The sequence below is a fragment of the Colletotrichum jinshuiense genome, chromosome 1, assembly GCF_051148585.1.
Source record: "Colletotrichum jinshuiense chromosome 1, complete sequence".
Lineage (NCBI taxonomy): Eukaryota > Fungi > Ascomycota > Sordariomycetes > Glomerellales > Glomerellaceae > Colletotrichum > Colletotrichum jinshuiense.
This window is the reverse complement of record NC_139302.1, coordinates 6,189,284-6,212,716: the sequence shown is the minus strand read 5'-3', so window position 1 is coordinate 6,212,716 and position 23,433 is coordinate 6,189,284. Positions and strand designations below refer to the sequence as shown.

Here is a 23,433-nt window from a genome sequence, read left to right as displayed (position 1 = left end):
CCCTAACCCTAACCCTAACCCTAACCCTAACCCTAACCCTAACCCTAACCCTAACCCTAACCCTAACCCTAACCCTAACCCTAACCCTAACCCTAACCCTTAACCCTAACCCTAACCCTAACCCTAACCCTAAGGCCCTACTAAAGCTAGGGCACCAAGACGTCTATCGTACAGCCTAATAGGGATAGATCCAACGCTACAACCTAGTAACCCAAGCCTTATATAAAGCAACTTCTAGTAAAGGTCTACTAGGCGTAGAATTAGAACTATTCATCCAGGTGGCTACCGCTACAACAACCAGCCTAAGGGCTGACTTTGCTTGTAATATAGGCGGCGGAAAGAGATTCTACAACATACAGATAGTAGCTGTTAATAAGGATTCAGCTAAGGAAGACCCCTTTTCAACCCTATCGGAAGCAGCACAAGATAAACGGCGTAAATACAGGGTCCTAAGGGACTTCTTTACCCCGCTTATCTTTTCAACTGGAGGGCTGATAGAAAAGGATACAGCAGTTGCCTATAAGGCTATACAGAAGCTAGTAGGGCCTATAGCTGCCTCTTGGATGGACTACTCTATTAGTAGGGCCCTCCTAAAAGCAAGAGCAGCATCAGCAGCCTCTATTAGTGAAATTAGACCCTATAGGGCTATAAGTAACTAACCAACCTACCACACCCACCAACCTACCCCTACTACTACCCCTATCTAAATTGTTACACCTACATCTTGTTAGTTAAACACGTCACCTTACACTATACACCTATATAAGGAGGATTAAATTAGCCTAGCGAATAAGCTCTAGATAGTTAATCTAACCCTAATCTAACCCTAAGGTGGCTACCGCTACAACTACTAGCCGAAAAGCTAACTTCGCTTGCGATATAGGCGGCAGGAAGAGATTCTACAATATATAAATAGTAGCTGTTAATAAGGATTCAGCTAAGGAAGACCCCTTTTCAACCCTATCGGAAGCAGTATAAGATAAACGGCGTAAATATAGAGTCCTAAAGGACTTCTTTACCCTACTTATCTTTTCAGCTGGAGGGCTGATGGAAAAGGATACAGCAGTTGCCTATAAGGCGATACAGAAGCTAGTAGGGCCTATAGCTGCCTCTTAGATGGACTACTCTATTAGTAGGGCCCTCCTAAAAGCAAGAGCAGCATCAGCAGCCTCTATTAGTAAAATTAGACCCTATAGGGCTATAAGTAACTAACCTACCTACTACACCTACCAACCTACCCCTACTACTACCTCTATCTAAACTATTACACCTACATCTTGTTAAAACACTACCCTATACTATAAACCTATACAAGGAGGATTAAATTAGCCTAGCGAATAAGCTCTAGATAGTTAATCTAACCCTAATCTAACCCTAACCCTCTAATTAAAATAGAGATATAAGTAGGGTTATTTCCGTTAGATATTCTAACTAAAATAAAGATATAAATAGGATTATTTTAGTTATATATTCTAATTAAAATTAAAATATAAGTAGAATTATTTTAGTTATATATTTTAACTAGAATTAAAGAAATAGATATAGAGTTTTTTATAATTATAATTATTATAAAATAGAAGCTATCTATAATAATAAAAAGCAAGTTAATTTTTAGGTTTTAGAATTGTTCCCTAAATCTAACACTACTTACTTGTATTGATATAGACCGTAGGGTGTAGGCCAAACAGGTGACCGCTTACAGGGCTTGCACCCTGGTCCCTGGGTCAGCCTCTGCCTGACCATGAGGGGGCGCATCTGGAAACGGCTCGTCAGCCTCCGATGAGCCGTCTGACGCCCACCCCATCGTCCTGTCCCAAGCCCGCGATATCTCGTCAAAGTTATCCGCTCCAACTTCAGGGATGTCGACGTCTGGCCAAGGGCTGATGATTTTTGTGCGGAATGGCGCCGGGGGGCACGGGGTGTACCAGACCTCCAGCTGAGAGATCCAATCCTGCAACAAGAGCGCCTTTTTCCTTTCCGGCCATGAGCCTGGCGTAGGATGTATCTCCAGGTGCTCGAGAGTCGCGATGTCCCTCACGGCACCACTAGTGTTCCAGAAGAAGGCCTCCGAGTCCCTGGACTCGAGCGCCAGGTACTTGATGGGTGCATCCTTGGCACTCGACCAGATAGTAATTTCGAAGGCGGTCATGCAGACGGTATCGATGTCGTAGTTCACCATGGCGCGCGACGCCGATGATCCACTGCAGCCGCAACGAGCCTCCTGGGTATAATGGCCTCGGAGATGCGACCTCGATTCCGCGCAGGCCTGTAGAACGGCTGGTGGGCTTGATTGTGCATGGAGGTACTCGCATTTTCCCATAAGCACGTGCCGGGGCTCCATGCTCAGTTGCCAGATGCGTTGGCGCAGCTCGAGAGGCAGCCGGGAAAAAGGACCGAATGATGCCATTGAAATTGTCTGTTAACCTAGAGAGACCGAAGTGGCAGGAGACAAGAATAGATGCCTGGTTGAGTAGATATTCGGTAAGGTACATGGAATGTGATTGAAGCAAGGAGATAAAGGGACACAAAAGAATTCGACCAACTACTACGATATTTATATATCCGTCTTTAGATGTGGATCAGTTGCTGTTGGTTTAACAGGGGTAATCATACCCTAGGGTAGCTTTTACCGGGTGTTATATTATGTAATATCTACTAAGCTTATTTTTGTGGCCTTATCAAGGAATTGATCCGACACTTACATGGTTAAAGCACGTCGTATGATTTCCAACTCTTGGCACTTGTTCACCCATGAACCTTTTTGAAATCCCACCCATCACACCCATGCCGATGATGAGATTTGGCCGAGGGAGACGAAGCCCTTTTGGCTGACCCCCCTGACAACTGACAGAGGAGAAGCCGGTTCTGGTTCTATTCCGGGTTGTGGACTCATGGGCTAATCTAATGGCGTCGTGACTCGACACCATCTGGCTGGTATTAGGATGTGCTTCGGCCCTCTTCTTCGCCGCCTTGTTGTCGTGTGTCCGCGCCTGCCAACCTCACGCTCATCCCATAGCGGACCATCATTCGTTTGTCCATCCCTCCTCCGCTTGGCCTCCAAGTTGCAAGCTCAGCATCATGATTCTCTCTTCGCTCGCGTCGGCAGCCCTCTGGCTTGCCATGATGCCCCGGGAAGCCGGGGCGTCGGCAGTGCACCTGGGAAAGCGAGGCGAGACGCCTCAGGCCAATGTGCTGGCCAACACCTTCAAGTCGTGCAGCTACTGGTATGACAACTACGAAGGCGAGAGCTGCGTCGTGGTGCGGGATTACATGTTTGCCATCTCCCCCGAGACATTCAGCCGCTGGAACCCGTCGGTCGGTCTCGACTGCAGCGACTGGCAAGACTATAAAGAAAGAAAGAAAGAAAGAATAAAAGGAAAGCTTCTTTAATTTTTTTACTTTACTTTTATTTTTATTTTTATACAAGTTATATTATACTTCTAATTTATATCTTTTACCTTTTATCTAGTATTATTACTATTTTTACTTTTATCTATTACTTCTACTTTACTAGCTTAGCTAGCTAGCTATATAGCTCTATATAGTTATAGTAGTAGTCTTTTTATCTTTTTAACTCTACTTTAGCTTGATATCCTAGCTTTAACCTAACCTGTAGCATGCTGATTAGAGGCCATACTTATCTCCTACCGACTTGTAAATAAGATAAACTTAAAGTTTTACTCTATATTTTATTATATTTATCCTAGTAAGGGAATATATAACTCTATATAAACAGATAGATCCATCACTAGCCCTTCTAGGGGGGGTTTAATCTTGAAGATATCTTATTGCCTAGACCTGCCTTTTACTTTGTTGTGCTTGCTTTGTGTGTCTTCTGTATCCTTTGTTTACTCTGTGTGGATCCATCTGTTGCGACATTACGCGACTCTCTCGGGATCCATCCCGACCCCTCGACAGTCTTACCCCTTCTGGCCGATCTAAAACGGCCGCCAGAAAGACTGTGTCAATTGCGCCAAGGCGGAATTCCGTAATTCTCATATATATTGGGTAAACTACGAGCTAATGGTAGGACATGGTGGTTAGGGAGGCTTCATTACTCGGGGTTGTGGGAGGTAGTTTTTGTAGTACAAAGCACAAAGGACAGATTAATAAGAAGCGAGGGGGCTTCTTTAGCTCCTAATTTTGGACCTCAGCTGAGGTTGACAACAACTCAGCCGAGGAAAGTTAAATTCCGGGGGACTAACACATTCATATCAACTATGCACATCCTTCTATGCCGCAAACCTGGATGGTCTATTCTATGAGATACCGCACAGAGTACTGTTGCTTCATCAATCATCACAACACCTTGAATCATGGAACAACACACAATTCATAGAGTGGGTAACCCAATGTCGGTAGCCGTACTGCCTGGGACCACGGAGACCGGCGAGGCCGAGATGATGTCGTCAGCAATACCAAAATCATCACCACAGGCGACCCAGGTCGTTTCGCACCCCGTTATACGACGCCTGGACCATTGGGATGGGTGGTTCCCAAAAGCGTCATCGAAGACCCCATTTGCCCATATACCAGCAGTGGCCTACAGCACGACTGCGCAGCTATGCGTACCGCTTTCCCATGTCCCAATGCCTCGGTTGGTGGCTCGATACATCTTCTGGTGGGCGCAGAATCAAGCACACATTATCAGGGAAACCCCAGCGCTGCCCGGGTCCCGGCGGCAGTACGAAGCCCTGCACACGTTCTTCAAGGATATGAGCGGCGGCCCTGTTCAGCGCTTCAGGATTGTCGTGTTTGCGGTGCTGGTGAATCACTTCAGGAGGATGGTCTTTCCGTCCCTCGGTGTGGGAGGCTTTGGGGGACCGATCGCGATGCTAAAGCTCGCGGTAGGTAGCCCAGAGATCTTTTTGAGGGAGGAGATTGAAATGGGTTTGTTTGGCAGAAACTGGGGATCCAAAGGGTTGTGGAAAATTGTCGGGGACCTCGTTGGCGCGTGTATTCTGCAGTGTGGCTGGTTCGTTTTGGATCGTAGCTTGGTTCAGGGCGTTGAGCGGTGGGAAATGTACCGAAGGGATATGAACAGAAACACACCATCGATTGAGGCCTTGGCTGATCCGCTCTGTTTAAGTGTGTGGGAGCACAGGTCAAAGAATCGTGAGAATGCAGGAAATGGTGCGATATGGTTGGAGAAAAAAATGTTGCCCCTGGTGGTGGTTTATGTTGTTTGGATCTTGGGATGTGCAGAGTACATCCATGCCAGGGTGGTGCATGCCGTAGCAGTGGGTATGGCATACACCAAGCTATTCCGGGGAGGGTCGATTCAACGGAAGGCGCTGAGGGAGATATGGTCCTCGCCCGCTCCAGCTCCTTTCACCTCCCGGCTATCTATACCATTTCTTGGGCGGCTTAGTTTGAGACCGGAGTTGATTTGGTTTCATCTCGAGCTTGCATATTACGTTATTTGGGGCATCTTTCCGCTCGTCTACCTCGCTGTCAGGTCTGCTCTGCAACGAAACTCCAAGAAAAGGAGGCCAGGACTTGCGGTATTGATTGCGGGCTGGACGTGGGGTACGGGGCATGTAGCGCAATACTCGGACGAGTACTACATCGGGCTGGAGATAAGCGGGCTCTTACTTGTCGTTTGGTGGGTTTCGGCGGCGGGAGCTGTCCTTGGGTGGGATGCCTTTAGAAGTCGGGTGAAGCCAAAGCTGTGATCATGTTCTGGGTGCTTGGGGAAGTTATCGTCATAGCATCAATTAGGACAAGTCTATTTAGAGCTTCGATATGCAGTTCGTAGCCTCGATTGTAATCTGGTTCCTAAGCCCCTCGAAGCTTGTGACCAGGTTATACGTCTACAAATTCAGCGATAACAAGAAGGCGATCCTGTCGGACCTCATAGTGTTTTGTTTCATCAGTTAGTAGGGACTGTAACGACGGATGTAGTAGTCGTACTTTTCGTGGTGAGTGGCCCCTTTGCCTTTAAGGGGGCTATTCCAACCATTATTGCAGTCTTTTACCTGCAGGCTTGTCTTGCTTTTTCTCTTGTTCTTAAATTACCTGATCAGTTAGAAGTGCGGAGGTATAGATAATGCTCCACCTCGCAAGTAACAGGTTCACTGACACGATACGAGGCCATGGGTCTAAGCGCATACCGTATATGTAATGCATAGTTGCATTTACTAGGTTCAGTAATAAATATGCCAAAGGTAGCCATTTAACCGAAGACTCCCCTTTCAGATGACAAGGACCACATAAGTAAACTGTACGCCCCTTGCAGACGAGTCCAGGCTGACCAATCTTATGTCCTCCGTCCATCCGCTTCATTCTATCACATATAAGAACCTTCGCCTCTTAGTGCGACCAAATGCGAATCTGTTTCTTCACAAGTTGCTCTTTTCCCCCATCATGGCGCCCCATCAATCATCCTCCCGCCCCTTGAAGAGGACTTTGTGTCTTGTTCAGTTCCTTGACAAGCTCCCCCGTGAGCTCTCGGGTGGCATTTTCTCGCAGATACCCAACTATGATCTCAAAAACTTACGCTTGACTTGCAAGCGGGTCTCCGATATTGTCTGCCCCTATATCCGCTTTCAACGCGTCTTCATATCCGCCAATCCTCGCAACATTGAAGTCTTCCGATCAGTCGCAAATCATGGGACATTCCGATATACCGTTCGTGAAATTATTTGGGACGACGCCCGCTTTTTAAGGTCCCCAGAGGAAGGTTCTGGCTATCATATGAGCTCGCAGTCAGCCGAAGACTATGAGTTTGAAGATCCACCGCTTCCAGAGGGGGTCCCTTTTTGGTTTGCTAAGGCTTGCCGAGAAAACATTCAACAGTTGGACTATCGGCGGGGCAGGGATGTCGAGACTCTTCAACAGCATGTCGAAATTGCTGAACAGCTGGCTTCGCAGTTGCCTGCAGAAATGTCTTATGCCTATTACCAGGAATTACTACGGCAGGAGGAAGACATCTTGACTGCTGCAGCTGACACCGCTGCCTTTGAATGGGCTATAGAGAACGACAGATTTCCCAACCTTCAGAGACTTACAATAACACCTGCAGCTCATGGGATTCTATTTGAGCCTTTATATCCAACGCCTATGATCCGATCATTGCCATACGGCTTCAACTACCCACTTCCCCGGGGCTGGCCTACGCCGGCCGAAGGACACAGGGTTGGGTCCTGGCCTTGGGAACACGAGAATATTAAAGAAAAGTGGCATTGCTTCCGCATAGTCACTTGCGTTCTAGCAAGGCAGGATCACACCAAGGTTCCGGAACTAATCATCGATGGAAACCAGATCAATACGGGCATCCCCTGTGGCATTTTCCAGGCACCTGAGCCATGCGAGGAGTACGACAACCTTGTCACCTTGGTCCAGAAACCCGGCTTTACCACGCTCAGACTCAATCTCACAGTCGGCAGCCAGGAATGGAGCAACTACCCGGCATTCCGCAACGGCCGTATTAAACGGGCTCTAACAGCCGACCTGCAACACTTCACTTTAGAGACGGATGAGGACGAAAACTTGGATTACGCGGGGCCTCAACCGCTAGCGAACCCTCCAGATCATTTCATTCCCTTACGTTCTATTTTTCCAGTTGAAGTATGGACGCATTTAGTGCATTTTGGGCTTTCACGTTTCCTTGTCAAAGAACAAGACCTTCTCAACCTTCTTGGGGCGCTACCAGACACACTTCGCTCAGTAGAGCTGAGCTTTCTCTGGTTTATGAAAAACAGCGGTAACTATAGTACACTGCTCAACGGTATCCGTGGGGAGCTAGGGTGGCGTGAGCGATCAGCTAAGCCTAGGATTACCATTCGAGACCGAAGTGATGCCAGGATGTCAGGGCGTGCCGTCCTGGTAGACAACGAGGTGCATGAGTTCCTCTACGGCAGCGGTGAAAATCCTTACCCAGATGATCCGCGACCAGGTGTCTATGTACTGCGTGTGGGAAAAGGCTTCGGTAGGGAGGTGGATGCATTTGAGCCGAGATATGATCGTCCATGGACAACGCCAACTGAGCTGATGCGTTTGGGTATTCGGAAAGGTTATGATGTTGATTGAGACAGACTGCCGTCCTAAACATTTAAGGGATTCTCATCGCTAAACTCAAATGATAGATCTTTTTACGTGTCTATGTACCCAGAAATAGATCCTTGATTATAATTGTGTAGCAGAAAACATGTGATGAACATCGAAAAGTTTATGCCACCCCAATACAAACATAGACGTTGGCTTGAAGCCCTGTGCAATCCGTCTTGACAGAGGGGTTCCAGGAGTAGAAATCACCCAGCAAGATGCCATTCTCGTCCGCGATGGCCCAGCATCCATCACCCGGCTGAACGAAGTAAAACTTGGCACAGTTTGCAGTCATACCGTCCTGGACTGGAGCCGGCGTTGCAACCGAACCGGCGGTCGTTGTTGGGCCAGGAGTAGGGGCGGTCGTCGGAGACACGGTGAGCCCGATGCAGACGTATACATCGGCCTGCAGCCCTGTGCAGTCGGTTTTGACTGCTGGATTCCACAAATAAAACTTGTCCAAGGTAATGCCGTTCGCGTCAGCAATGGCCCAGCATCCATCGCCCGATTGCACCTTGTAGAAGGTGTCACAGCCACTGATCATGCCCTCCTGCATAGGAGTAGGAGTAGACGGCGAGATGCCGCCGGCCGTCGTGGTGGCCGCCCCAGCTGTTGTGGTCCCGCCAGCAGCAGAGATCCCTATGCAGACGTAGAAGTCCGCCTGCAGACCAGAGCAGTCTGTCTTGACCGCCAAGTTCCACGAATAGAAGTCGTCTAGGGTAATGTCGTTGGTGTCAGCAATTGCCCAACACCCGTCGCCGCTGATGACCTTACAAAATCGATTACATTTCGACACCATGCCAGACTGTACGGGTGTTGGGGTGGCGACTGCGGTTATCGTGGGCGCTGTACCCGTTTTAGTGGCGGTAGCAATGGACTCCTCGTCCTCGTCCGAAGGGGGTGGCGAGCCGTCGGCCTCGGTTGAAATACAATAGTACGTCCCGATTACCATGCCGGTGCAATCACTCTTGACGGAAGGGTTAAAGGAGTAGAATTGCTCAATGGTAAGATATCCCCTAGCTAGCACCGACTCGCATGTATGAAATGACTCAGGCTGGTACCATGCGGTGCAGTTGGCAATCTCCCCAGCTGCTCGGGGGCTTGGGGGAGCCGCGACTTGGACAGGTTCTGCACACATTTCAATCAGTAAGCAACTATCAAATGCTAACTGCGCCCGTATCTTACCAGTTGTGGGGGATGCCAAAGCAACACAGTACGAGCTACTGGCTGAAAGGGTACACGGGAAGCCAGTATCGTGAGCAGATTTCGAGGGGTCTGTACGCAGGGATGGGTTCCAGAGAATAAAATCCTTCTAATATTAGTACAGACCGTTGAAGACAAGCGCAAATTATCTAGGCAACATACTTCAGCTGGTACATTGTTGACAATCGCCATTGCCCAGCAGTCTGCTAGGGCGTTGCCAGTAATGTTCTCAAGCCAAGAATATCTATAGAAAGTATCAACGTTGAAGATGAGCAACCATGGGCGGACAAATCGTGTGCCGTTCGCAATTTCGATTACCGATTCAAGTGAAACATAATCTGCGAAAGGGTCCTCTATATACGGTAAGTCGGTAGAATGTTCCGTAATCAGCTGAAAAATCACTCCGCAAAACGCACGGACTACCCTCGCAATTTGGCGGCCAACACTAGACCCCAACTAGAATACCACCACCAATGACGCTTAGGTCTAACCAACATACACAGATCAAGCCGTAAAATTTCCTTAGCATGTTAAATCTCCAGCACTTCTACCGCATTCCACGATCCCGTTTGCCAACTTGACTGAACCGTACTTTGCAACTATTGAGCTGCAGTTAGTAAAGGCCTCTTCATGAACCAACAATAACTTGGATTACACCAGATTGTACATTCAATGAGAGAACTGTTACTGAAAAAATAACCACATTTCTCTTCATCCGCAGGCCTTCATGATGCACGATCTGTAAGGGGACACAAACTTACTGCTAGGTGTATTGATGAAAGCTACGTCGAAGGCACCGGATCCCTCAAAGTTGCAGGTTTTCCAACTGTAAGTGAATTTGGTGCTGCCAGGGATGCCAAGATCCGTTCCGCGATTTTTGATAGCCCACTCGATGTCGCCTTTTTTTATGGCATTTGTCAGGCCAGCACCATAACAAACCAGTTGAGCGCCTGATACAGCACCCGAGACTGATAGAAGAGTGGCTACGAATGTGAGAGAGATCTTCATGTCGCTGATCTTTATACAGTGAAAAGGTTTAAAACGAGCGATTTGCTTTCAATAGGCTTAAGATAGTTGGCATCTAATGGCATAACGGGTGACTGAATCTTTCTTATAAGTGATCAAAGAAGCCTTTTGATTACTAAATCATTCAAGAGTAACAGCTATAACTAACGAGGTTACTGCACAGGGAGTAGCACCTATCTACTTTCTATGCAAGGAAGTGTCTTGCTGTTATGAAATCAAGCTTCAGGGGGTGTGAAATACGAGCTTTTGAGTTTCCGCGCCTTAGTTGAGCACGCTCGGCCAGTCCGAAGCGTTTCCGGGTTCCTAAGACCATGGCTCCATCAAAACCTGAGCTCAACCGCCCGCTTAGGTCTATAGACAGAGACTCTCTATGTGTAGTTCCCGGTTTCTCACACAGGTCTCATGTAAGCCTTCTGTGTTTGCCGTAGTTACTAGGTATACACCATAGATCTGACTGGCGTAATCTTATGTTTGAAGTTATGTCGTGCTTGTTTATTAGAGTTTCCTAATCTATTAGAGCTTTACTGAATGGATTATTGCGATTACTAAACACAGATAACAGATAATTCCATCCGTCTAAGAATTGATCTAATTCTCAGAATGCCCTAACTATTTGATGCCACAGGAGGTTGTATGCTTTACACAGATCAGCATCTCTGTCAACTCAGCGTTATCTCATCTACTGTCATCAACCCGCAGGGCATCTCAAGTACCTTAATGCCTGTGCTGTTTCTGGCTCGGTTATTTCCACTAGATGTGTAAGAGTCAGTCTCATTACTCTGGATTCTAGATGTGACCAGCATTTTGAAGTATTGCCTTAGCCCACTGGTTCGTCTTATTTATCAATGTCACTCACCATCGCTTGACGCTGAACAATATAGGGATGCGGCAGGCCAACTGCATGCGAGTCATAACAAGCAATACCACACAGTAGGGAGTTGCTGGATATATAACTGTGACAGGCTGAAAGCTTTCCCAATCAGAAACTTTACTAATAATCTCCTATTCTGTATTGTGTGATTACGTAGCACAGCATCCTACTATGTCAGTCGGAATACAAGGAATCTTGAAGTTGTTCAGCTTGCGATAACTTTTTGTTTGTTTTAAAAGCCATGATGACCAGGACGAAATCCTGCCGCAGAGCTCTCGAGGGTACGTGACGTCGTGACGTGAAGAGCCTTAAGCAGGAGTTGCATGCTCTACAGTGCGACGGACTTTCTTTCGTCCTCCAAATTTGCTTGTGGCTATCCATGCCACACCCCGCTTATTAGAATTCCACACCCAGACTGGCGAAGCAGAAGATATTGAATCGGACGTAGCCCCATCAACGGTCAAGTCCCCTTCTGTACTGATTAATATGCAGAGTTAAAATAGGTCATGGGAGACTCGGCTCAGAAATTACTTCTTGCGTCAACTGATGAAATGACTTTAACACTGAACTAGCCTATCGAGACTCTAGACGAAGCAACTGTTGTGATGCCTAAGGATACGTTACCCTTGCCTGGCCTTCAAAAGGGTCATGATCATTGGAAAACGAGTGCGTTCATCATCAATACACTAACAGTATAGGGGCATAAGAAACGCGATCCTCATTCTACCGCTGGAAACCCGTTTTAGGCGATCAGTAATCACATTCACCTGGGGAAAATTAAACTTTGAAAAGTCTACCCTAAGAATCTCAGTGTTTGAAATTAGCTCAGTGAATGACAAGCAATCCCGGACAGCGACGGCTTCCCTGGTCGTTGATCGCGCTGCCGAACGTGAGAAGTCTGACTTTTGCCGCCAACTCCTGAGATATCTTGCTTCCTGTTAGGCTAGAGTGATCGCAGGGTTTCCGGCTAGTCATAACAGGGTGTTAAGTTTCACGCTCAGTATCAGGGAGCCGGCAGTGCGCCGACTGCATGGATATTACATGGCTAATCAATGTCTGCCCTGCTTCAAACACCCATGTCGTTTGCTCTTGCTTAACATTGCCAAGAGACTCTGTTCCAATACACACTATAATGCCAACAGGCGGACGCATATTGCTATTTAGCCTGGTGTCAGGGGATGCGCCCAGGCACTGCCGGACGTTTTGCACATCAGGTTCGTCGTATTACTGGATTATGTACCACGAGAAAAGTAAGACAATCATTGCTTAATGGGTTGTTAGCATTGACTGGCCCCGACGGTTTGTTACTTAAATAGATAGGATAGGCAAATAAAGCCTAGTGTTATATGTTGTCGGTATTTTCCTGGCCATGCTCCTGCCTGTATTTTTGTTGGGTGACAGGAGTCAGTCTGAGTGGCTGTGCGTTTTGCTTGTCTAAATAGCAAAGGGGGTTACTGGGCGGTGACGGGCATTTGAACGTAGAATCGCGGGTGAGCCGGAAATACCGGTATCAAGTTTTAGGCCGGGATTTCCCTGGTAATTCGCCTTACAAGTCCATCGGTTTGCGCGTAGCCAGTAGCCCAGCATCCGACCCTCAGTCTGATAGCCTTCGCCTAGTGGTAATGAGCGATGTGCTCTACGTGACAACTCCTGCAGTGAATGCGCTAGGGAAGGTCTGACAAGTTGAAATGTCATGTTCAGAACATTCTTTTTGAACAAGATGTTGAGGGGACATCATGCAGGTGGATGTTTACAAGCTGCAGGCGGCCAGGCAACAAGCTGTAGTACGACAAAGGGCAATACACGTGAAAGTAGGTAGTAACACTATTTCACTTGTGCTACTTTAGTCTCGTCCAATAAATTGACCATCAGATCTAGGATGATGGTATGGGCTTTGTCGTGAGAATCTTTTTACGACAGCATTAATCAGATTGCTGGTCAAATAATAAACATCACAGGTGTGGTTCGTTTTACACTATAAAAAGATGCCTGAATCATGCCATCCAGATAAAAGCGAACTTTCTACAGTATAGCTACAAAGCTCGAAGAAAATGCCAAACCGACCCATACCAACCAAGTTCGATAGATTTTAGACGTCCCAGACACGAGGTTGACGGCGACAGGAGCTCCACTGCCAGGTGCACAAGTAAGATTGAACCTTGCTGTCGTACTCAAATCCTCCGTGATAGCAAACTTCTCTACGTTTGCCGGATTGGAGTCCCTCAAAGTATACCACCAAGTGTTTACGCGTCCAAAAAGTTTGTTGCACCCGACATCTTGCCAGTACTGCGCCGCGTTCGGTTCGCTGGCAACCGCCTGCCCGAATGTCGGGCCAGACGCAGGGTAACCTGTTTCTGTCACCCAGAGCGGTTTTCCCTTGGTTGCGTTGAGAGACACGTCATAGATGTAGTTGAAGATGGTCGTTGAGTTACTGAAGGTGTTTCCCTTGTCCGATTCGTAGTATGGGTAAAGGTCGGTGCCAAGCCAGTCGATCTCGTCGATAACGCGGCTGTTGCTCTCGTTTGCTAGCGCACTCCAGGTATCCACATGGCCTACAGGCTTGCCGCTGAGAATTGTACCATTGATGGCAGCTCGCAGCTCGCGGACAAACCGCACCATGGTGTCCGGACCTTGACCAAGCCCGGCCATGTTCTTGATGCCAGATTCCGAGCTGCGGTAGAGGTCCTCGCTACCGACTGAAATACCGACGACAAGGTCTGCAAATCGCTGACCATACCTCTCAATCGCATTGTGCATCGCAGTGAGTTCATTTTCAATCGTCTCTATGCCGGAACACCAGATACCTAGCAACATTGTAGTATTTGTCGCCAGAGCTGCAGGGAATGCCGAAATCGGATCGTTCGTCGTACCAGCCTGAATCATTGTGTAGAGTCGCACGCTGTTGAAGAGCCCTGGAGAGCCTCGGAGGCCAGTGGCTACAGTGAACTCAGCTCGGAAATCGGACTCAACCTTAGGGGTTGTGTTGTCCTTCGTTGCGCCAGAGTTAAACCCTTGGAGCGCTGATGGCATCCGCTGTCCGGCGGTACCTGTGGCAAGCCATGCCAGAAAGTAAAGACAAAGTGAACGCATCGGTGCACTAGGAAAAGTAGAAGACTGACGTATTGGGTGGGAGTTTTGATAAGCGGGGGTAAGTCAGAGAACGGGAGGTTTGTGATGCTATATAGTTACCGTAGTAAAGTGTAATGATTATCCAGATTAGCCACTTCGGTGATGAGACGAACTTGAGGTGTAAGACGCCTAGCCGTGCTACGGCTCGTCCCCTGCCATGGTCAAATAACGGCCCAAGCAGCAACTTGCATCCGTCTATCAGGTAGGTATCATATTATGTATCAGATTAGAGTTTCTTAGTCGTTGTAAGCAAGAACAAAATGACATGGGTATTTGAAGCAGGCCGGAGATTGGGTAGGCATTTGATATGCCGTCGTTGCACTGCTAATTCCTTAATAATGAGTGTAAAACATTGTGACTAGGTTAACAAGCATGAAGCCTTACTACGGACGGCTCTGGAGTAGCAGGGATCAAAGTATCTTGGAAATTGGCGGTAGTACTACGAATATAATACTATTTAGCCAGACTTCTCAGTCTCAGTCTCGGCAGCGCAATAAGTGACCAGGGAAGACATTGGTGTCCGGGATTGCTTGTCATTCTCTGAGCTAATTTCAAAACAAGGTTCAACTTCAACCTTCCCGGATGGCGTGCCAGTCATTCGAGCGGATTATGCAGATAGCAAGTCTATCACCACGGCCACGAAAGGGCAGGATGTGGTTATCAGCATGGTCACCCCTATTGCAGCTGGTGTCCACCAGATCTTTATCGATGCCACCCTAGCTACCGGGGTCAATAGGCTTTTCCCCGCCGAGTGTGCCCTACCGTATACATACGAAACCCTGAAATCTTGAGATCAACCTATCCCACCGGGTGCGGACTGACCTCAGTTTTGCCAAGACCAATAATACCCAGTTTTACCCCAAAAAATCTTCAATATGTAAGCATTTAATTGGGCGAATATTTCTAGGCATTTTCAAAAACTGAATATTATTGGCTCTACCCTGCCCTTGGCAAAAATGAGGTCAGTCCGCACCCGGTGGGATACTTCATGCTAGTCAAGACTGCAACAGTGGACTTTATTCAGGCTTACGAGCCCCGGATGCCTTGGATTGCTGTTGTTCATGGCGCTCCTTTTGAATCGTCGATGAAGTATTGATGTCATGGCTTTGACCTGACTACCAAGACTGCTACTCTTATTGACGATGGTATTGCAGATGTCCTGAAACCACCCTATTAACGGTTGCTCTCGTCCTTGTCAAGATGCTTGACTACGCCTATGATACTGCGAACCAATACGTCTTCATCTCATAATTTACCTGTAGCTATAGAGGTTTTCTCGGCGTCCTTGAGAAACTTGAACCTGGGCAGTGAACTATAAGTACATTACATTGGAGTAGATTATCGCCGTATGCTGGAAAAGACTTGAAACTAGTATTTTCAATGTCATTAGAGATCTGACTAGGGTTGGTTCCTGGGTAAACAAGGCTTGGTCGATTCCAGGCAAAATGGGCTATGGGATAAAAGCTAGGTTTGACCAAAGGCGACTTGGAGCAAGCGACGAAGCATGTTCTTAGCGATACTGCATGAACAAACTCCACTTTACAGAAGCGCCCCCACGGTAGCTGACAGCTGTGGTTTCTGGGAAACTTAGACAGCAGGATGGTTACTAAAAAATACCACTAGATATCGCTTTTAGAACAGTTCCTTCCAGAACTGCGTTTAGTTGGTTAGATGTCACTTTGTAGTTCTGAATAAGTTTAGAGTTCAGGTTTAAGTATAACTTCATGATTTGAATAGGTCACAGAGTCAAGGCATGGTAGGCTAGGTAGAGCGGGTGCCCTGGCGGGGGTGCGGGTGGGTGAGAAGAGCGAGTTGTCCGGCTAGCGCAGAGGTCACACCGTAACCGCAAGGAATGGGCATTCCATGGTCTTCAAGAGATCGACAAGCTCAGAAGCATCAACAAGAAAATGAGCAAGGTCTTCATATTGTTTTACAATTTCGCTGTCAGCAAAAGCATGATCGAGAGCCAATGGTTTTTGACTGAACGTATTTCAATGTATTGAGTGGATTGACGGTCAACGTCAACTCAACGTCAATCAACGTCGTGTTTGGATTACATAAACGTCAATCTATTTAGATTTTCATTGATTGAAGGGATTTATGGCTGTAGATTTAGGGTAGTACATTTTCTTGAAGCTGAGGCATCGCGGGTATTTTGGTGGGTAATTAGAACGGACTTGACCCTGTAACCTACCTTTCTCGCGGAAGTAACCTTATAATAGTTTAGGCTTTATGATCCTCACTTATTGGATGAACACCGACGCGCTCCATGGCCACGTCCTTCCGCGACCGCGCTATGTCTGGGTGCGTGAATCAGAAAGAACGGATTCGATGGCGGCCACCGTGAACGGCGCTGAGGTGCCCTCATCCACAGCCGATGCAGTGACCTCTTTGGAATCGTTAGCTCCCGGCCGGTGAGTAGCAACACCACAACCGCATTGAGAAATGAAGCATCAGTACCTCTGGCGCTGTTTCCCAGGTTACGTGTGGTAACAGCGTGTCCGAGACACGCCATCTTGGGTACGGGGTTTTGGGTACGACATCGAGATTTTATCTGGCAACTGGCTGTCTGCAAGCATTGCATCCAAACAGGACTCCCAAACCCAGAAGCTCCGCGGAGAGGGGAACTGAAAACCCCGACACACATTTGTTCAAGGGGTATGGAATATGTGTTCCCCCGAAGAAGACGAAATTAGCTGCTGAGAAGAAAGCAGAGAGGTCAAAAACCAAAGACCAGAGGACTATCGCTGAAGTGATGAAGCTTAATAAGTTGATGTATTCAATCTTGATTCTTGAAATGATTGCTAAATTTAACATCAAAGACAGATACGTCCTTGGTTATTTTTAGGGTAATTATAATACCCCTTTACTATCGCAACATGAGAACAACTTAGTCATGAGCCTTTTTTCGTCGATTTGATTCAGAACAAGCCGGGATTGCTAGCGCCAAGCTCATCAAAAGTTCGACGGACGGCATCTCTGGTTTTTATAGCAATGTATTCAATCTCGTCGCTAGTGCTTGTGTAAGCAGGCGCAAGAAGAACGTGATCGCCTAGAATCCCGTCTTTTGTCCCAGTTCCGGGATAGAGACTTATTCCGAACTCCTTGAATCCCATGAGGTGCATTCTGTTAGCGACATCTGCTGACCGTGGGAATGGCTCTTTAGTTTTTTTGTTCTGAACAAACTCAATCTATAGCCGCGGGTTAACCAAACCATACATATCTGCAAAGGAGTTTCTCAACTTACTCCCCAGAAGAGGCCCTTTCCTCTGATGTTACCGACATATGGATGGTCGCTTAAATGCTTGCGCAACAGCTTTTCAAGCAAAACTCCCTGCTTTCGAACATTTGAAACAAGCTCCTCTTCTCGAATGATACGCTGCACTTCTAGTGCCGCAGCGCACCCAACTGGGTGGCCTTGATAGGTGTGTCCATGAGAGAATGATCTCCAATTCTGTTAGCGGTATTGTTATGTGCTCAAAGTATGGTGGAAACATACCCGGTACCACCTTTGAGAATATCTGCTACACGGTGGTTGATTAACATACCAGCCATTGGCGCGTAACCGCCTCCGAGTCCTTTCGCGATAGTCTGTATATCTGGAATAACATCTTCATCCTGCCATGCATGCAATGCACCCGAGCGACCCATGCCAGACATAACCTCTGTAAACATGTTAGTGGCTTGATTGAATGAAGGGGGGGTCTGTATCTAGCCAAATTCTAACCATCTAAAATGAGAAGGGCGCCGTATTTGTCGCAAACCGTTTTCATGGCTTTGAAGTACCCAGGAACAGCTGGTACACATCCCAAAGTCTGCACTTCGTAGTTAGCACAAACACTCTCGGCCATTCTATTATCTTAGGACTTACTGCGCCAACGACGGGCTCAGCAACAAATGCGCACACTGTGTCGGGTCCTAACTCTTGAAACTTGCGGTCCAGCTCATCCGCCAGTTGCGTAACGTACTCTTCGGTGGTCTGACCCTTCGTCATTCCACGGTATGGGTTACAAGCCGAGACTCTAGCGATGTTTGGCAGCAGAAGATCCAAAAAGAGGCTCCGTCTAGCTACATGGCCGCCCATTGAGAGCGAACCCAGTGTCGTGCCGTGATACGAGCCTTCCCTGGCAATGAAGTTGACGCGTTTGGGCTGTGGAGGAGATAGTTCCATGTAGTACTGCCGCGCCATTTTCATGGCAGACTCCATAGCCTCAGATCCTGTGGCCAATTTTTAGCAGGTTTCCTTCGAACAGCAAAGACAACTCCCGTATCTTACCGGAACACATGAAGTAGGCTTTCGACATGGCGCCCCCAGTGCCCTGAACCAGCTCAGTTGCCAACTGCTCTCCAACCTCATGACCAAAGAACATGGAATTACAGTAAGAAAACTTGTCGATTTGCTCGACCATCGCTCGTTTTACTCGTTCATTGTTCGAGCCCAGGCATGCCACGCCTGCACCGCATGTTGTGTCAAGGATAGTTCGGCCATCGGAAAAAGTCAAATGTTTGCCATTTGCCGAGACGACTTTTGGCGGTGAATTCTTCAATGAGCGATGAAGGACAGCGCTGATAACAGGAGCTGCTTCTGCCGTTTCAGCCGCGGGTTTGTTTACAGGGGCAGGTTTTGATAGGGTCTCGGCACTGGCCATTTCGGCGCGAAATTTTGGTGAATTTAAGTTTTGGTGAATTCGACAAGATGTAGGACTAAGGATCTAGAGTCAAGCGGTTATGATGAAGAGCTGGTATTTAAGACATCCATATTTAGATGGCCAGCTTAGAGGATCAGATGGCGTTGTTATCGTGGGTTCACGGCGTGCCGCACGTTTCCGCACGGCGTATCTGGCGTATCTGGCGTATCGTATCGAATTAGGCCAAGGCGGGGTAGGTCTGCATGCCCCATCCGGCCGTTGGACTTTAGGGAGAGATAACGGAATTTCCCAGGCCATTCTTCACTGGGGCGTTTACCTCTTTTGCTTTAGCACCGTGCCGTTTAAGTCGATAAAAATGGCTACCCCGCAAGAGCGGAGACGAGGCCGTCATCAGGCTCTCACTCTGTTCTTTAGCGTAGGCAGAGTCGTCAATTCTACAAGATAATTTTTTTCTGGCAGAAGATCCCTTATCATCGAGACATGACTCCATTGTCTCGACCGTCAAGTCCCGTCCAATAGGTTATCGCACAGCATCACTTTTTCATGACTCGAGTACTTGTAGTGGATGCATTGCAGAAAGGTTGTCCAATCGATGTCGGTTTTGTTTGGACGCTGATTGGCTGGCTGTAGCCCTTTTTATTCATTACAACAGTTAAGTGAGTTGCTGGAACGGTCCAAGGCGAGTGTATTTGCAACTAGCTATAGCGACTACTACAAGTATTCTTAGATGAGGAATAGAAGGGAAAACTATAAATCTCCACCCTGCTGCTGGCCTGATCAGGGCCATGCCGCACTGGCTATCAGACTGTCGGCACTGTGGATTCTGTAGTGGGCCTAGTTAGGGTTGGTTTGTAGGTATTACAGATGTGATCTATTACAGTTAGATATCCAACAGTAGGGTTCAAGATATCACTAATAAAGGATATTAAGAGTTATATAAGAATAAATCACAAGTTGATTGCTAAAGAGCTATAGGAGTCTAATCTCAAGCCTTCTTAAGGTCATCCTATATGTAAGTCCTAATTACCCTTTAGTGCAATCTAGTGATTTGCTAGGTAGGGTGTTATACTTAGAAACTTATTAGGTTGTAACACTAATCACAAGAGGCGGATAGAGGGGGAGTGTAGGTAGAATAAGTCTTGCTAGCGAAAATATATCCTTTTCTAATGGAGGGCATTATTTTCTAGGAACTAAAACTCCCCTATACCGCATTTCCCCATTAGCAAGCTTTTTAAAGGCCTCAGTAATGCCTTCTCGGGACATGGGAAATGTCTCAACCACGGGCTTGACGGTGTTGCGTGCAGCGAAATCAAGCATTTGCTTCTGTACGACACGAGACGCGACCATGGCGCCTTGAACACGGAGGCCCATCGAGATAAGAGCCTGGTAGGGAATACTGAAGTCACCCATGGCAATAGTGAGGGGGAATATAGTTGCGCCTGGGCTTAAAATCGGGATGTACAGGTTCCAATCCGGCGGCATGCTTGATGTGACAAGCAAGATGTCGAGTTTCTTACTACCAATATCGAGAGCTTTCTTGTCCTTGGTGGCGTAAAAGCTTCTGGCGCCAAGTTTCATGGCTTCATTTTTCTTTGAGTCGGTACCACTGAAGACAGCAACATCGCAACCCAACTTGGCCGCGAACTGGATTGCAAGATGACCAAGGCCGCCGATTCCAATGATGCCCACACGGGCCACACACGCCTCGTTAAGCATGGTGAGGGCGCTGAAAACTGTTGCTCCGGCACACATCAACGGTGCAGCCTCCTCGTCGGTGAGACCATCGGGGATCTTGAAGAGAAAAGGCTCTTTCCAGACGGCGCCAGACGCAAAGGAGCCCTGGTCGTGGTCGGCGAAACCGTACATGCTACGGCTTGGGCAGAAGGTCTCACGCCCAGATTGGCAGAGCTCGCAGAGGCCACAGCTGTCGTGCTCATAGCCCCAGCCCACACGATCGCCCTTCTTCAACTGACTGACTCCAGGACCAGTGGCTTCCACGATACCGATGCCTTCGTGCCCTAGGACCATGTCTTGGGCGCGGTAGTGGACATCGGTGCCGCAAAGACCAGAAGCAGTGACCTTGACCAAGACATGATTGCCCGTAAGCTCCGGTTTCTTAATGACGTCTTTTTTTATGGAGCCATCTGGGCTGCCTTTGTAGACGGTTAGGGAATACATCTTGGTGTATCGACAGAATTTCACACCTTTGGTCATGGGAGTGGGTTTTGTCGTTTTTTTTTATTTTGTGATAGTAAGATATAAAAGAACAGAGAATGTACTGATTATGAAGCAAAGAAAACCGATGCAGTGTTGTTCTTACTTGGAGGTTTTATACCTTGTCTTTTATGGTTTGAGGACCGTTCTGTTGACTAATCATCTTTTTTTTCAATAGAGCCCTGAAAATCCCAACAAAACTTAGAGAAACTGAAATCCCGGTATGCTGTATTTTCCGGGTTCAATCTGTTAGTAAACGTCTAGCAGACGTAATAACATGACGGAGGAAACTGTTCGCCATGACCGCTGATCTGTCGGGGCGTTTGTCATCACATTTTCTCAATATGTACCCATCAGTAACACACGACGTCACACGACGCTTTAGTCATTAGGCTATTAATCCACCGGGTATCCTAATTTTCTTTGCATCTGGGGAATGAACAGCTCCAGCACTAGCGTGAACCTTCATTTTAGCTGGGTTTAGACAACTGACACGGTCAAAGTTGCTCCGATGACTGATGTGGTTGACCGCCGTACTAAACTCTAATCTTGGAACGAAAACACTCCATATTTCAGCCTAAACTTTAATTAATACAGCAGTCACAGATATCTAAGACTGCATTAGATGTTACGACCGAGCCAGGTGGTGTACTACCTAGCCTGTCTATTTAATGTAGGATAAGGGATAAGGGCCTTATCGGTTCGTTGCCAGCGGTTAATCGCCAATTACCAGCTGATATAAGCCATGGAGAAACCCCTTTTCCGAGATGCCTTCCTTGATTTGGCTATCATGTCGCGAGCCGACTTCGCCGGTACCGGCTTCGCTTAGGATGACTTCGTGTGGGCCGACTTGTACTGTAAGTCTAATGGTCTAAGTATTAGACCAGCGGTAAGTTTCATTTCCAAAGCCCGAATCGGCGACAAAAATGCCGGTTCAATTGGCTCATGACTCGCTTGATTCCCAGCCTCCTAGATGAGCTGATGAATCCGCCTAAAGCTACAATATTTGACTAAAAACCGTTAGCACCCCCTGCTGGAGATCGTTGATTGATCTTACACTTTTGTGATTGTAAAGATGAGATCAATGAGTTATATAATTACGTCTAGATTTTGCAAATCCGTGAAATGACATTCCTCGGCTGTCAGAGTATTTACTAAACCTAACCAATAATTATTAGTAGCCAAATTTGTCACATAAGGCTCTTATACAAGACTCTTTCAAGTTTTTTTAGATTGGAATTTCGTTCCAATAAATCTTTGCTTTTCTCATGATGTTACAGCGCATCTATAGAAAGTAACTTTAGAGGAACGAGCTGCCAAGATCGATAGTCACTGTCGGTGATAAACTAAAAACATTGTTCGTCGTTGGATGTATTACGAGTTGTTCATCATAATATTATGTCTTTGATTAAGTATAAACCAGAGGCAAGTCCCTTCCCAGTTCAGCTCCACATCGCTCAGTAACATATTATTTGGCAGAGATGAGGCTCGTCTCATGAGCCGCATTACAACAGGATCAGCTAGATGCGCGTTGAAGGCTGCGGCATCTCTTAGGAAATTATTCTGCGGCGGCTAGGCCCAAAGGTTGATTGAGTTCTTGGTAGCCACCAACGCGCCCCGGGAAAAAAGACTGGAGCGAGTTGTAAGCTCGTTGATGCGGGTGTACATGGCAGCAGAGTGGTCAATACATTTTAAATCCAACCGACCTTCTCTTTGTTTCCTGCATTAATACCCTTGCCACTCGGAATGTATTCCGTTGCGAGTCCCCTGCCAATGATTGAGGATGAGGTCCAACGGCGATATTAATCTTGGCAACACGAGTGTATCTTCTGTTTTGTTCGCGGGATAAAGGTATCATCTTGTGCGTCAGTCACCATGAATGCTATCCCACGAGATGAAAAGATGCATCTCTTCATACATAGCAAAGGTCAGCATTATTGGTGGTGATTCTGGACTACTGTCGACGCTGTCGTGATGCCACTTGAAACGTGAAATCCATCTCAAGTATTTCTAGTAGACAAGGTGATGTATTGTTAGTATGGAACTTATAATATGAATGCATAAGGATATAACAGGATAGATATCGTTAGATTGTCTAGGAGACTCAAGCAAACTCCACACGTTAAACAATAAAAGTACACACACGATTAGCACCAAATAGAACCTAACGCGTTTGGCAAGCAGTGGGCTTTGTGGCGGCGGTACCGCATCCCGATTGATGAAGTCAAGGTATGTATCCAGACCCTCCCAGTTGCAACTCCAGGGGCTGTGCGAATTCAAACCCTCCCATTGGCG

General features: G+C 47.2%; 6 protein-coding genes across 6 annotated transcripts; 1 reads left to right on the top strand and 5 right to left on the bottom strand.

The window, feature by feature from the left end:
- Window positions 1-1,696: 1,696 nt before the first annotated feature.
- EsH8_I_001629 (2EXR domain-containing protein) lies at window positions 1,697-2,407 on the bottom strand (the record flags this gene model as incomplete). Its single annotated transcript, XM_083269042.1, has 1 exon — window positions 1,697-2,407. The coding sequence occupies one exon, from the start codon at window positions 2,405-2,407 to the stop codon at window positions 1,697-1,699; it is 711 nt and encodes a 236-aa protein (XP_083119480.1).
- Window positions 2,408-3,078: 671 nt separating this feature from the next.
- Window positions 3,079-3,390, top strand: EsH8_I_001628 (uncharacterized protein; the record flags this gene model as incomplete). Its single annotated transcript, XM_083269041.1, has 1 exon — window positions 3,079-3,390. The coding sequence occupies one exon, from the start codon at window positions 3,079-3,081 to the stop codon at window positions 3,388-3,390; it is 312 nt and encodes a 103-aa protein (XP_083119479.1).
- Window positions 3,391-8,170: 4,780 nt separating this feature from the next.
- Window positions 8,171-9,441, bottom strand: EsH8_I_001627 (LysM peptidoglycan-binding domain-containing protein; the record flags this gene model as incomplete). The annotated part of the gene is made up of 4 exons (XM_083269040.1): window positions 8,171-8,760; window positions 8,833-9,174; window positions 9,232-9,355; window positions 9,412-9,441. 4 exons carry the CDS (start codon window positions 9,439-9,441, stop codon window positions 8,171-8,173), a joined length of 1,086 nt encoding a protein of 361 aa, XP_083119478.1.
- Window positions 9,442-12,810: 3,369 nt separating this feature from the next.
- On the bottom strand, window positions 12,811-13,903 carry EsH8_I_001626 (uncharacterized protein; the record flags this gene model as incomplete). The annotated part of the gene is made up of 2 exons (XM_083269039.1): window positions 12,811-12,821; window positions 13,318-13,903. 2 exons carry the CDS (start codon window positions 13,901-13,903, stop codon window positions 12,811-12,813), a joined length of 597 nt encoding a protein of 198 aa, XP_083119477.1.
- Window positions 13,904-17,196: 3,293 nt separating this feature from the next.
- Window positions 17,197-18,924, bottom strand: EsH8_I_001625 (uncharacterized protein; the record flags this gene model as incomplete). Its single annotated transcript, XM_083269038.1, has 6 exons — window positions 17,197-17,466; window positions 17,523-17,721; window positions 17,775-17,940; window positions 18,003-18,090; window positions 18,147-18,493; window positions 18,552-18,924. The coding sequence occupies 6 exons, from the start codon at window positions 18,922-18,924 to the stop codon at window positions 17,197-17,199; spliced, it is 1,443 nt and encodes a 480-aa protein (XP_083119476.1).
- Window positions 18,925-20,100: 1,176 nt separating this feature from the next.
- On the bottom strand, window positions 20,101-21,102 carry EsH8_I_001624 (NAD(P)-dependent alcohol dehydrogenase; the record flags this gene model as incomplete). Its single annotated transcript, XM_083269037.1, has 1 exon — window positions 20,101-21,102. The coding sequence occupies one exon, from the start codon at window positions 21,100-21,102 to the stop codon at window positions 20,101-20,103; it is 1,002 nt and encodes a 333-aa protein (XP_083119475.1).
- Window positions 21,103-23,433: the final 2,331 nt, after the last annotated feature.